Below are 15,514 nucleotides of genomic sequence, written 5' to 3' on the forward strand. Positions count from 1 at the left end.
CTGTTCTCTCGCTCGGTTTTTCAAATAGTTTGTGAAGACCTACAAAGCACCTTTCCTCTGACTTCAATGACGCACAAAGTTGAACGATTCTCTCTAAAGCAGAGAATACTGACAGTTTCTGTCATTACTTTATACTAGTATATTCTCATCCTCTTAATCAATATACAAAAACTTTTCATTCATTCCTCGTGAACAGCAAATATAATACCCCAGATTGCTACTCAGAGTACTTTCCCCACCTACTGCTGTTACAAAATTTGCAGTTCAGACACAACGTTGTACCTCGGAAGCAGGGGCCCAATGCTTATCAATTCCCTCACTGAGATGATCTTTAAATTGATATGTAGACTGCCGAAGTTTAAGCTTGTATTACCTACCAAAATGCCACAAATTTACTTTTGTTTCCATTATTATTCATAAAATAACATATAGCTGAGATAATAATTGTTATGGCATCACCCAAAGTCTATTTTGAGGCAGAAACTGCATCCCTGAATCTTGAAATTGAAAACCAAGACGGACAGCAACTTTCATTATGCATTAGTTCATTATTTTATATATCAGTATGTCTAATCTTGGTTGACACTCTAGTATGGTACTGAAGGTGTGTGACAAGTGCTATCTTTCAAATAAGACATAAATTTAAGCATGTTTCTCTATCATGTGAATATAACTCTTATGGCACTGTACCAAAGAAGAGTAGGGATGTGTGTTAGGGTGGTCTCCCCAATGTCCTGGCTGATATTTATCTGTCAATCAACACCAAACCTGATGTAGTTTGGGATTCACACATATAGTGAATTTCCCAGCAGGATTCCCACCACCGAGGAGGGATTCAACCACTGCTGAGTATTTTCTTTCTGCAATCCTGCCTGATTTTTGAACAATATCATTTAGAATGGTTCTTTCAATTTTTGAAGCTAGGATGTGGTCTGGTCTTTTTGGGAACCAATGCTCAAATATTTCAGTAAATGCTTACTCTCAAGTCATTATATGAGATCATGGGAAGCCTGTTTTATCAGTTTCATGAACACTAAATATAGTAACAAACATTCAGAATCTTTAACCTAGAAATAGCCAAAATTGAGAAATGGCAAAAACTTAGATGAACAGGTTATATTCAGGAAACAAAGGAGATGGAGAGATTTTGGGGGAAGTAGTGATCCAGCCAGCTGAACACTTGGATACAATTAAGATCACAGATATCACAGAGGAGATTGCATCAGAGGACAGTCAATGAAATGGGGCAACTGCAGTTGGAGGACTAGAGAAGGTTGGAGAATTTTAATCATGAGACAAATAACCAGCGTAAACACAGGCAGTAAATATTAGGATGATGGCTGAGTATGATTGGGATAAAGGCAGCAATGTTCATAATAAGCTGGAGTTTACCAAAGATCAGGGATGGGAGTCTGTCCAGGAAAACATTGGCCAGTTTGGACCAATGTCAGCATGGGCCAAAGATGAACAGTGCCAAGCATTAGAAGTAAATTGTCTTTGTAACGAGGCCAGAAATTGAACTTTGAGTTGACAGGAAAAAAGAATAAATGATAATTCTGACAGATTTATAAAGATTCAGTATTCAGTTCCTATTCTTTCCTGTATGTTATTTTTTTACTCCCTTGTAAGTAGGGCTTCATTTTAAAAATCTATCCTGTTATTGTTCAATTTGTAGGTAATCTGTAGTAACTTTTCATTTTATTTTCAGGACACTTTTTGGAAAATGACCAAAAATTACTGCCATGCATCAATAAACATTGAGTGAGCTACCGCATAAATTAGTGATGAACCCACGAAAGGATGACTCTTGAAGTCCATTTTTTTTCATTTGGAAAATTCAGTAGGTTATTGGACTGAAAAATATTTCATTTGGTCTGCCTTACGAAACTCTTCTTCTGAATGTCATTTTCATGTTTCTGGCACTCCCCGATACCCTATAAAAGTAATAAGAAATCAGCCCTTTGCTCTATAAAAACAGAAAATGCTGGAGATATTCATCAGGTCAGACAGCATCTGTGGAGAGAGAAACACAGTTAAAGCTTTAGGTCATTGTATTTTCATCAGATTAGATGTGGTCAGAAAATAAGCATGCTTTAAATTGCAGAAAGGGGGAAGGTGGAGAGAACAAAGGGAGTGCCTGTTATAGTGTGAACACCAAAAGAATCCAGATTACACACACGTTGTTGAAGCCATTGAAGAGAGGATGGTGACAGCTTGTTAATTGTAGCCGAACTGTCTGGAAGAGGTGCAAATAGCGGGGAAATGACTGAAGAGAAAGGAGAAACAAAAAGAACAAAAACAATACTGGAACTGGGAGATGTAGAAGAGTTACTCAAATCTGAAATAAAAAGAACACTTCAAATATTCAGCAGATCAGCCAAAAGAAAAAAATGTTAATGTTACAGATCGATGTCTTTGTGTCAGAACTGACTAGCTCTGATATAATCAGGTAGACAGGTCATCTGAAGTTGTTGAATTCCATCTTGTGTCCTGAGAGCTGAAGGTGCATAGATGGAAGGTGGTTTTGCTTGAGCTTATATTTGGTTTCATTGGAACAGTACAGGAGGCAAGACATGGAGAATTCAGAGACTGAGTGGGATGAAGGATTAAAGCAACAGGTAACTGGAAACTCAGGATCATCCTTGCAGACTGGAAAGCAGTCATGCAATCTGTGTTTGATTTCTCTGATGATGTGGCAAGAACTAACTCAAGTTGCAGTTGCATGATAATGCTATGAGGTTAGGCAGAGAGAACAAGGGAGTCACAGAGAGAACTGTCCCTTTGAATACTGAAATGGGAGGAGAGGGGAAGATGTGTCTGGTAATGGAATCCCATCAAAGGTAGCGGAAATTACAAAGGATGATCCATTGAATATGGAGGCTGGTAGTGTAGAAGATCAGGACAAGGAGAACTCAATTCTTACTCTGAGTGGAAGCAGGGGTGAGAACAGAACTGCGGGAAGTGGAATGGATGTGGTTGAGTGCACTGTCAACTATGGTGTAGGGGAAGACATTTCAGAATTTCCCACCTCCGATTTCGGCCCCATCACCCTGTCAAAAACCACAAACTAATCCCCAACTCAGTACAGAACCCGTTGTTAACCTTCTGCTAATAACTTGACTGTAAGTGGATGAGACCTGACTGTGAAATTGACAACAGATTTGCCACTGTTTCTGTGCAACGCAGATGGATTCAGCCTATTGCTTATTTCTAATGATGTGTGATGCCCCAGCCCTGAAATTAGGAGAAAAAGCTGGACCAGGTTACCACATGATGTCACAGGAGACTGCACTGTCTTTACAAATCAATCTGAAGTTGTAATTTTAGATTACCTTCCTCCTTCTCCAATTTAAAATAAATAACCATTTATCAATTCCAGTTCCTGTACTGAACCAGATAAATTTAATTTGAAAGAAATATTTCTCGTACTCACCGGCAAGCTTTTCTGAGACAACTTACCACTCGCTGCGTGTCCTTCAATCCCAACAAATTCCAATAATCAAGAAGCTTTTTATAATGAAGTACCAAATAAATGACAGGCACTGTAATATTGAGAAGGAACATTAACAAATCAGTTACAGCTCTGAGACAAAAGGAACAAAATGCCACAAACGTTCAAGTTTAATAAATATTAAAAATAAAGGTTCTAATTCTTATATACAAATAATGTACAAAAGAGACTCTTCAGTGGAGCTGCTGTAGTAATTGCAAGTGTAATTGGTGCAGGTGATGCTATTCATACATACAGTGTAAAGCCCAGTAGTTAATGAGAAAATTAACATTGCAATGAAGCACAATAAAGCACAACTTACAAATCTCTTTTACATTTTAAAGTACAATGTCTGCATTGAGTACGCAGCAGAATATTTAACTTTTAATGACATGACGTACTCAGTTTGTCAAATCTGTTTTCTGTTGGGAATAAGAGGGTTAAGAAAATACTATCAAGTATGTAATCCATAAACTAGACAGAAATAGCATTTTATGAAACCGAAAGCAACCCTTAATTAGACCAATGGATTTCAGTGAGTGAATTAAGAGTGACTGGGTTCAGTTTTAGATGCTACCTATTTCTGGAAATAAATTGTGAGGAATTTCTGTTTTTCCAGTCTATCAGTATATATCAGATGAAAATGGGTTTATCTTTCAAGTGTGTCTCGTGTTTTGATGTGGGGTCTTATCCAGAAACACACACCTAAATTTTTTCAAGACGCTGGCCCATCATAAATGTATCATAAAATCCCTTATAATATGCCCATGATTTCTCAATGCTCTCAGATTCCTGGGAAGTTTGGATCATTAACTTAGTTTTTTCAGATGTTGACTAACCTGCATTTACCATCTTTACTCTGGTATGACGTTTGTTTTTGTAAGAATGCTAATTGAATGTAGAATACAGATGGTTACAATTCTTGTTTGTCTACTATGTGACATAATTATTTTTCAAATAATAGCCTTTAACACAAGAACAAGCCTTCCGCAAATATACGATTGCTGCTTCCTTATAATGATCACTTTGTTCTGAAACCAGTTGCTCTGAATTTAGAAGAGGTGGAAATATCACAAAGATACAACTAACCTGGAGAGATCTAATGAGACTTATGGAGGGTATGACTAACCAGGTACCTAAATTGATGAGAAGAGATGCTTTGACTATAGCCATTAAGAAATGTTCACATTGATTAAAAAAGATGTGAAATGAATTGTGTAAATACTTTCTAATTACTGAAGTTTAGTTTCTTTTCAAAAGGTTAGAATAGGAGGTAGGGTTAGCATACTATCAGCTCTGTGAAGCCAAATGGGGGAATGGCTGACAATGCAAATTAACTATATGATGTTTCTGGGCAATTTCAAATGTGAAGTTTTTAAATTGTACAAAAGCATGCTAATTATAATAATCACAGCAGACTTGCCTTCCAGCTACAATCTTTCAGTTAAGTGCTATAGTTTGCTACAGCAATTTCTTTAGTCCCTTATAGCTTATTGGAATAATCTTTTTATACCAAAAAAAATTTAGTATTTTGTAGAAAGTAGTGCAAATTATTATGTGAAATCATCCAAGTATAAACATTATGGAATTTTTTTTTTTACAGACTTTTCATGTTCTTCAACTTGTTCAGATTGAGAAATGTACATAATTTCAGCACCATAGATTTTGAAACTTAGGAATTTAAAAAAATTCAGCACCAAAAGGATCCTTTGCACATATGCTCTCAATGTTTACAACATTACAAGTGATTTTTACTCCATATAATGTCATAGTTACAATTTGAACTAGAATTGGAGATATTCCTGGTAAGTACAACAGACCCAAGATCACCCATCTTATATGCCAATAATACAATATGTAGGTATGAAGACAAACTTAAGCACCATTATTCAAGGAAATTTACCACAATTTCCAAAAATTGTTGTAAATATGTTAAGTACTTTGTAGTGCAACACTGAGCTACAATGAGGAAATCGGCAGTGGGAATCCTCAGCCAATTTGTTTTATTTTTAAAGGAAGTAATTATAAAGGGGTTTGTATGTGTTGTTGGGAGGATGGAAGGGGCACACAGGGATGTGCATTTATTTTGTGTGTTGAGTTGTGTTTGTAGCCTGGCAAAGCTGTGGGGCATATGCTCCATGCTGAACATTTTACAAGAGAGATTACTAAAATTAGAAGTGTTTGCATTATAAATGTGTTGATGGATACAGTCTGCCATTCATTTCCAGTCCAGTTTTTGGTCATATCGTGCATGAGCCACTTTATAACATTTTCCTTTTGTTTTTCATTGCAAACGATCCATGCTCAAGTCTCCACATGAGGTAAACTGTTGTCCTTTACAGGTGAAACATCTTTGTCCGAGGAATCGTTCAGCATTTTCTTTCTGTTCTGGTCAAGCAGAAATTGGAGTCTGTGGTTGCTGACTATATTTGGCCGTCTTGGAATTATAACTTTGTGTCGCGGTATTTTACTGTTACCATTTTTTCCCTTGTGCATCTGCCCAACTGCATTTTTCTCAGAACTGTCCTGTGTTGTATTTAATTTGTGAGAGGTAACAACCCTTGGCTTCCTTGTGGTCTCGGGTAATGTGGTTGGTATAGCACGCTTCAGGGAATCAGTATTATTGGTCTTATTTGTAATCTGTTGAGACAGTGAATTGCAGTACTTGCAACAAAGCTTGTTGTAGCCAGGAATAGAACAATACTGGGAAAGTACATCCATGCGGCAGAAAATTGACTTGTCCCCATGACAATTTGCTTCTGCGAAGATATTAAGATGAAAAGAAAATTAGAACTGTAAGGAATATGAAATCATTATTTAATAGGTTTCATTTTGTTTTTGTAGCTGATTTCCTTCAAAAAAATGTCTTAGTTGAAATAGTTGATTTATTTATTCATTTAGCTGGTAGGTGTCTTAATATTATACATTTTGAAGTATGCTAATGTTTTGTATATTTTTTGATGTGATATACTTTAGCTGATCTGTAGATTTTGTTTAAAATTTAAAAATTAATTTTTATAATTAACCCACTGATTTTGCTTGAGAATTTGATCTTTTCTCAAGAAATGAAACTGAGTGCACTCATCACTTGCACTTGTTTAGTTTCATAAACATTTTTTGAGATGGACATTTTCCTTTTAGATCCTAATAACTATTTCTTCCCGTTTCAACAATGTGAAAACTGCAGGCCTCTCACAAATATTGTGTTGCCCATTTCCTTAGATGCCAAAAAGGACATCCGCTATTTGGTTAGAAAAATGCCTTTAACTTCAGAATGTATGGGTTTGAATATTTTCTGTAAGGCCTAGAAATTCACTCAGTAGATGATATTACTGGGGCCTCATTATTCAGTGTTAATAATTGTTTAAAACAGAAGCATGAGACTGTTCAATTGAGAAAGTTAGAATGGGGACACTACTGGAGTTTTCTAGTGACTGGCTGGGTTGGTTCAAAAAAACTGAAAAATAGACAATATTTTATTTCTTGACATAGGTTTTCATTTATTTGCAGAAATTAATGACAAACTGGAGTATCACAAGACCCCAGGCCTCCATTGGTAAGAAAATGCATCTAAATGTACATGATCACAGTTACTTTGGTAAACACTGCCACCAGTCTTACAAAAAAAATGTAGAAATGAATGATAGAAACTGAAATGGCACAGCTTTATGATTATATTTTTAATTATCAATAAATTATCCCTGATAAACCAAAGTGCATATTAATATAGTGCACATTACTAAGTACCATAGTTGCACTGTCGGTGACCACTGAACATGGTTAACCTATTTAAAACTTTCTGACTTTAAAGTAACAGAATTAATAGTCGAGCAAATCTGTACAAACACCAATTAAGTCACACGTAACACTTCCAGTGCAATAGCTGTGGCTCGTCAGTTCTCCTTGTTTATAAGACATCACATCCTAACATTTCCACTAAAAGGCTCACAAAAGCTGGTTATGTGATCACAAGACAATGACATGGTCAAAGTGCTTTTCATTTCTCCCTCGCGAACTAATTGCATTATTTCTGGGCCTTTGTTTTCAGCAACTATATATTTTAACATTTATTTTCCAAAAATAATTCATAAAAGTGATGAACTTCTTTGATTTTTTGTGGAATATTTTCTACATTCCTAGCATTAGTAATTATTTACATCTACAGCCAAATATGGCAGTGATTGTTGCTGTGTATAAGTAAAGAAGGGCTCAGTCCATAAAATAATTTTCTGGAGTCTGCAGCAGTAGCAAAAGCTGTTACATTCATCCTTAGATAAGGCATTTTTCTAAACAAAATAAACGTTGAGGTACTATAATTTAGTATGTGTAGCTGACCATATTAACCAATTAACATACACATGGGAACATACATTCATTCACACAAAATAATCATCAAACATGCAACAGGTGAAAATGAAACCATTCACTTGCTACCTAGAAACAGCACAAGCCATTAATCCTCCCTCAGTACCGTGAAATGCAACAGCACAATGTCAAGCAGTAGAAACCAAACTCAGAATGCAAGAAATGCAAGAGAAAGAGAACTATTATAACCACTTTTTGTTTAGGTTAGAGAATGAATTACCATCAGAAATTCTAACAAAGTACAAGAGGTCTAGAAAGAAGGAAATATTAGCACGAGAAGATGTCAGTATTGTGATGTGATCACATTCACAATAAATTTCGCAGTCTCCATTGAACTGAGACTGTTTCATTAGAGCCTGTTTTCAAGCAAACCGAACAGTAAGCAAGCCGAAGACAGCTCCCATTCAGAGACTTGCAACGTACTGTGGAATTCCTCCAGTGATGTGTGAAGTCCTCTCCTTTGGACTTCCACTACTAGTGCTGCACAAGCTCTAGAGAAGAGACAGGCTATGCACCAGGACCCAGTAGAAGAATTAGAACCAGGATACAAATGCTAATCAGAGGAAAGCATTATGAAGAGAAAAGGACACAGAGAAGGGTACAATCCATGTAAGTAACTGCATGCACTTAAAACCAGGATCAGAGTTATAATACGATTTACTTGTCGAAATTTTCTGAATAGGATATGCTGGATCTGGACGTGAGAGCCATTGGATTACGGACTTTCCTTTGGAGGAAGTAAGTGATGTTTGCTGAGAGGAGTTTTCTATATAAAGATATAAGATATAAAGATCAAAAACAACATGACAATGTATATAGTCTGTAATATAATCTGTTGTTTGGCAGACTGTAACAACTTATTTTTAATTTATATGTAAAGTAAACAGAAAAACAATTAACTAATTTAATAAGAGGTATCTGGAGGGATTATGCTTTGTATTTTGGTTTAATAGAGATATAATCAGCTGTATTACGTTCCTTGGGCTAGGAGATGTATTTGAGCTAAAACGATGTGTTATACTGGTATGGCAGCAGTTGTGTCTATTGCTTCCCCGCAGATGAGGCATCATATGTGATAGAACAGGTTTTGGTTGCTTAAGCAAACACAAAAGACCTTTCGTTTGAATCGTGGAGTAATATAGCATGGAAACAGGCCCTTTGGCCCACTGATTCCAAACCGACTAACAAGCAACCATTTACACTAATCCCATTTTATTCTCCCCACTGGTTTTCTTTGTACTCATTGTACAATTGAGAAAACCCACTGGTTTTCTCCAGATTCAACCATTCACCCACATGCTGGGATAATTTACTGTTGCATGTCTTTGGGATGTAGGAGGAAACCAGAGCACCTGGTAGAAACCCACATGGACACAGGAAAAATGTGCAAATTCCATACAGATGGTGCTGGAGGTTTGGATTGAAGCTGGTTTACAGAAACTGATGCAGCAATTCCACTACCTGCACAACTTTGCAGCCCTAAGGTTTCTTTTCTTTAGAAGAGTCTTAAGGCATTGAAAAGATTTGATAAAGGAGTCTTAGAGATGATGTAGCAGGGACAATAAATAGATGATTGATATCCCAATGACAAATTCAGGAGAACCTTTTTACTCAGAGTGGTGGGTATGTGGACCTGCCCAGTGAGCCTCGATTGGTGAGCTTGTGGAGAAAGTTACCTGGGCTGCAGACTGCAGGAGTGGGTGGTGTAGAGAAGTTTGGGGAATAAAATATATAGGTGGGTAGGGGGGGGACAGAGAGGAGCAAATTGTGGAGGGTTAGGGATGTTTGCATGAGTGGGGGTCATAGGGGGCAGATAAGAACACATGAAGGGAATGATTGGGCTGAAATTGGGGATGGGGGTGGAGGGGGGAGGAGGGAGGTTCGGGCCTGGATCATAAGGCCATGGCCTATGAGGTATGTGTCATTTGGAGAGAGGACAGAGTTTGGTTCCAGAGGGAACCATTTGGGTACATCAGGCTGAAATTATGGCACTGTCTTGGAGTCAGCAAGTGTATGATTGGGGACTAGTGTCAGGGTCGGAGAACCTGAACCAATGAGGAAGAGGATGAGAGTGAGTACAAAGAAAACCACTTACAGGAAAATCTGCCTGAATAAGATAGATGTCTTGAATTCACCCAGATCAGGTAAGACCATCTCCCTTTAACTTAAACTGAAACAGGCTTAAACCCTCTGGGTCAGACCTGCATCAGTGTGCAAGATATACAAGACCAAGTTGCTCACAGATGTTTTAAGTGCAGAACAATTTTCTGTTAGTAATGTTAAAATGTATATTCCATGCTGTTTGACATTATTATGATGCTCAATCTCCAATGCCCTGTGTACATAGTGCATCATATACACAGCGGACCCAGGAGAAAAATCTGGAAGCGTATTGTGTACCAAACAATGTTGAACAATAGAGTTTTTGATAAAATTGCATCATCAAACATATAAAACTAATGTGCTACACAATAAAATTTCTAGGCCTTTAGTCTCAAATGGTTTTGCAAACATTTAAACTTTGTAACTGATGAAATAAAGTTAAGTGTCCTTATATCCTGGTCCCAGGCTGCAGAATGTATGGGTTGGAAACAGGACTAAAACTCTGAAACTTCAGTACTTTGGCTTTTGCTCCCAATAAGGCCTGAAAACACTGGAATATGAAATTTATCCTAATTCTATATTTGTTTGAAGTTGAACATTAATTGACCATTGTAACATGAATACAGGAGGGTAGTGTTACTTGAGTGACTTACTATGACATGGGGGCATTCTACATATGCGTATAGTATCTGGCTTTTCTTCTTCACACTGTCCAATCATATTGTCCCTTGTTCGGCACACGGCCAGTCTCTCTTGTGTTCCATTTCCACAGGTTACTGAACACTAACAAACAACAAGTTGCACAGTTGTGAATGTAAATAGGAAAAGCAGAGGCCATGACACCTGCCATAAAAGGAAATGTTAGAAAAATCTGAGCTGACCAATTCATTGCAAGTAGTATATGGGCAGGTATACACAAAGTAGTTGACCAGACATTTCTAATGAAGTATTGTGATTACACAATATATTTAGAACATTAACAGTAGCAGATTGGGATGAGTTCAGCACCAGACTAGATCCCACCAATGAGACAATAACCAGTGATTAACCTTGGTCTGGATTCCTTGCAGATTAAAAGACACTGCTCAGAAATAAAAAAAATATGCACACTGCTGAAAATAGCTGAAAACAAAAGTTATCATCAACCACAGTTTGTCTGCAATGTTTACCTGCAACGTGAGATTGCAGCTATTCACTCTGTGGTTTTAAAAAAACCCATATTTAAAAAAGGAGTTTGTTCTATTAGCCAAGAACAGTGGCAAATGGTGTCTGGTATGAGACCACCAAATTGTTGCCCATCTTTCTCTTACCAACACTGCAAGAAAACCTGCAGCAGTTTGTGTTCAGCCATAATCAGAATGATTTGCAGGTGCTATTCACGTCAAGTAGAATAAGGTGATATCAATTCCCCAGACAGACTTGTTACAAATGATTTCTTTGAGTAATCTAATGCAAAAAAAAAGCAAAACATCTAAGCATACCTGTGACCAAGCCCCTATTCTCCATTGTGCAGGACAAAGCTCTCGATTACAGGGTTTTCTAGTCTCAGGCCGATCCCCATTGCAATATTTGCTGTGCACTGAGCGATTGGTGCCATCGTGAAGTGGTTGAATGCACCGCACAGTACGGATTTGATACCCAGATTTGCCACAAGTTCTGGTACATTCCTCCCATTGCCCTGTAATCCATCTGTAAATTACAAAGAATAACCATTTAAAAGTCAGCACTGTGAATTGTGAACTTAATATTCTACCTATTGTACTGAACAACATTTTGGAAAATAGCATTTTAAACATGCATCAACCAAAATGGGACTCAATGGTATTGTAACTCTGGTAACACAATTTCAAGACTTTAAATCATATTCACCAATGATAAACACAACTGTTTAAGTTATGCATAATAGGCACGATGATACCCCAGGATGAGTGTGCTACAAGATTGCTTTTAAATATTAATGATTTTTTTTACAAATTTGTTATAAACCAGCTTTGTTTATTGAGTCAGCAGTTGCTGATTGCTTTTGGCAGGTTCCAGGCCAGAAGGTGGTAGCCTACCAATGGCCTTCAAGAAAATGAAGGCAGTGGTGTGACAAGAGTGTGAAGGGACTGTTAACTAGGGCACAACATTCAGCATTGTTTCAGCAAAGGCTTCGGATTAGGCCAAAGTGAGTGAAGAGAGCACTGGAATACCTAGCTCTGGAGGAAATGAAACCTAATAGTGGGCTGAAGTGGGGTGGAAACAACTGACATTTATACCCTGTCTTTAAATGACATAACTGAGGGCCACACGTAGCTGAGAAATAGCATGGTGGATCTGAATTTTCCTGTTAACTTACACAGGCTGGGAGCACTCGTGCAAGTTGCACATTCGGCGGATTGGCTTTGGTTTTTTACTTGCATCACAAAACCTTCGGTGAATCATCTTGGAATCAGCCTTCCTGCGACAGCCATATCGCGTAAACTGAAAACCTTAGCAAAATCAATCATCTCTATGAGAATAAATGTCATAAATATCAAACTTTTATAGAATACTCATACAATCTTTCAATTGCTTAGATTAAGTATTTAGCATCAACCTACTTAACTGGTAATGCAAATATAATCTTTAATAATTGCAAACCTAGCAAATAAAATTGAACGTACCTTGATCAAATATCAGAACATGTTCTTTTATCTTAGAGTAACATAACGGCAATGTTAATACAAGCTTATTGAATCTTACTATTGCAAATAATGATTAAAGTTTACTAGCTTGTCATGCATTTTTGCTCCACCAGTAATGCAAAGGTTTATTTCAATTTCAGGTTTGGCCTTGAAAAGGTTATAGTTTGGGTCCCTTGAAAGTGAAGCTTGAAAATTAAAATGATGTGCAATTCAAAATGTTATCAGTTCCTATCTTGTTACTACCATAAAGTAATTCACCAGTGAACCTCTGTTAATGTTAATGAAACAAGAGTTAAAAGCTTGCACCATTTTAAATTGTGGTGGCATTCAGAAAGCACTTCCATGTTAAACTATCAGCAGTGGATGTCCAATACCACAAGGTCATTGAGCACCATCTCCAATAAACCAAAATTATTCAAACACAAGCTTTGCTTAAATATCCTGAATCAGATTGGTCAGAGAGAGTTGGTTGTTTTGTTATTATTTAATTCAAAGCAGACATAGTTCGCAGTATCTAGTGACACATTCTGCATTCCCTTACAAATCATCTATTAACTGGTAAAATATATACATACATAAAAAGATATAGATGGGTGTTTGTTTCAGTATAAGCAGCCTCTGCATTTCCCTAAAGAAAGCCAACTTTTGGTATGAAGGGAACTGATCTGCAACTCCTAGAGTGTATGCAAAATTAACATGCAGTAAAGTCCTGATCCAAAAGCAGTTATATGACAAATGGACTCATTTGTGAATAATTAATCATTGGATCACTGAGATTCTACTTGTATATTATTTAACTGCAGATTACCTCCTCCACAGTGTTTGGAGCACTGGGACCACCTCTTCAAAGCCCATTCAAACATAGCCATATCTTCTTGTAAAACTTCGTTAGTCATAGTGGCCAAGTAGTCCTCATGAATTGTGTATTTATAAGTCAGGGAAGATTTGGTATCTCCACTAGGCATCATCTATTTTTTGTAAAGAAAGGCACAAAGATGGTTTAGTAATAATACCACAATCAAAATACCACAGACACCTGAAATCTGGAATAAAATCATAAAATTTCAGAAAACTCAGCAGGTTAAAGAATAACAAAGCGAGGAAGTTTTTCAGCTCAATGACTTAGCCCTAAACTGATCATTTTTTGAAACATTGGGCCAAGCTATGCTGGCTGAAGCACGCTCAACATTGAACAAAGATTTACAATTATATACCACTGCAACTATATATAAAGGAATACGAATCTATAAGTGTCACAAGATTGGTTCATACAAAGCCAATCTTCTTCTTTGAATTCCATCAGAATTATATTTGATTTTCTTCCTTCCTTAATACCCTCCTATTGAGAGGGGTGATGAAAAGTTTAACAAATTGAGAGTTTTTAAGAAGGAGGAACTATAGCTCTAGAAACAGAGATGTCTAGGTAGAAAATGGTGGGGTACAAAGTTTTGCCGCACAGAAAGACATAGCTGACAACTATTGCTCAAAGGAGGAAAAGATATTCAAGAAGCCCAAGTCAGAGGAATAGATGGTTCTGGGATGTTCTCCCTGTGTCTATGTGGGTTTCCTCTGGGTGCTCCAGTTTCCCACCAAGTTCCAAAGACGTATGGGTTAGGAAGTTGTGGACATGCTATGTTGGTGCTGGAAGCATGGCGACACTTGCAGGCTGCCCCCAGAACATTCTATGCAAAAGATGCATTTCACTGTGTGTTTCGATGTACATGTGACTAATAAAGATATATTATCTTTGAAGGGCTAAAGGAGATCCCGGAGATCATCAAGTAATTTCAAAATGAAGATAGGAATTTGAAAATAATAACAATGGGGTCTGTGAGACAATGCAGGCAAACAAAGAATTGGGGGGGGGGGGAGATAGATTTGAAGGACATAACAGAAGATACACTTTGGGCACAATGCTTTTAGATAAGGTGAAGCTTACACAGGATGGGAGGCTTGCCAGTAGATCATTGGATTAATTGAGTCTGGAGGTAACAAACATATGATTGAAGGAACCAGCAACTGATAGGCAGAGGCAGAGGTAGCATTGGTGATGTTACGAATGTGGGAGTACATTGTATTTGTGATGGAGAGGATATGAGGTCGTAAGCTACCAAGTGTGACGTTGAGGGTGCCAATAGTCTGGTTCAGTTCCAGGAAGAGGATTGGATCTGGCAGTAAAAGGTTGGGGTTTTCAGCATGACCAAAGTGACACTTGTGGTCTTTTAAATGCTTAATTATAGGAAAATGCAGCTCATCCAAGATTTGACATTGGACAGCAGTCTGACAGAGCAAAGGCAGTAGGGAGGCTGAGATAGATGGAGGAAATGTAGATCCAGATGGCTTGGAGGAGAAGGGGAAGCTGAAAGAAGCAGTGGTGGCCAAACGTACGGTCTAAACCTGAGACGCAGAATTTCTATACATTGTTGGAGATGTGACTGGAGGAGGGAGGAGGGGAGGGTTTAAGGTAACAACTAGTACTGAAGAAAACATCATGGGATTATTTTACTCTCCTGGTGATGCTGTAATATTGAACACATTCAACAAAAAACAGTTAGGTCTTGATGTGGGGCACCCTGACTTGACTAAACCAGAATACATGCCAGATAGACTGAAGGCTAAAATAAAAGCAGAAAATGCTGGAAATACTCAGAAGGTCAGGTAGAATCTGTAGAGAGAAAAGCAGAATTATTGTCCTTTTAGCAAAAATGGAGGGCTACTTTGAGTTTAATTGTGGGACCAAAGCTGATAGCCAAACAAGAGGAAAGATTTGGATGGAAGAGTGTAAATAAATTGCTGTGGAGAAGAGGTGAAAGACTGGTTGAGGAGATCGACAACTGCAGGAATACGGTGACAAACAGAAAACCAATAGGTCAGCAGAAGGGAGATTGAA

At 37.6% G+C, this 15,514-nt stretch overlaps 1 protein-coding gene across 4 annotated transcripts in view; it reads right to left on the bottom strand.

Annotated features, from left to right (window-relative positions):
- Window positions 1-3,659: 3,659 nt before the first annotated feature.
- The window catches only part of LOC127569267 (A disintegrin and metalloproteinase with thrombospondin motifs 2-like), a 210,057-nt gene continuing 198,202 nt past the window's right edge, over window positions 3,660-15,514 (bottom strand). For 2 of the 4 annotated variants that reach the window (XM_052013743.1, XM_052013742.1), the window contains exons 16-21: window positions 13,433-13,592; window positions 12,297-12,429; window positions 11,440-11,647; window positions 10,612-10,741; window positions 8,517-8,621; window positions 3,660-6,249 (exon numbers count right to left, since the gene is read on the bottom strand). In XM_052013743.1, coding sequence (XP_051869703.1) covers window positions 5,795-6,249; window positions 8,517-8,621; window positions 10,612-10,741; window positions 11,440-11,647; window positions 12,297-12,429; window positions 13,433-13,592 — 1,191 coding nt within the window. In that variant the 3' untranslated portion in view covers window positions 3,660-5,794. The remainder of the gene's footprint in view (window positions 6,250-8,516; window positions 8,622-10,611; window positions 10,742-11,439; window positions 11,648-12,296; window positions 12,430-13,432; window positions 13,593-15,514) is intronic. The other 2 variants (XM_052013744.1, XM_052013745.1) reach the window with 2 other exon arrangements.

This window comes from Pristis pectinata, chromosome 4 (assembly GCF_009764475.1).
Source record: "Pristis pectinata isolate sPriPec2 chromosome 4, sPriPec2.1.pri, whole genome shotgun sequence".
Classification (NCBI taxonomy): Eukaryota; Metazoa; Chordata; class Chondrichthyes; order Rhinopristiformes; family Pristidae; genus Pristis; species Pristis pectinata.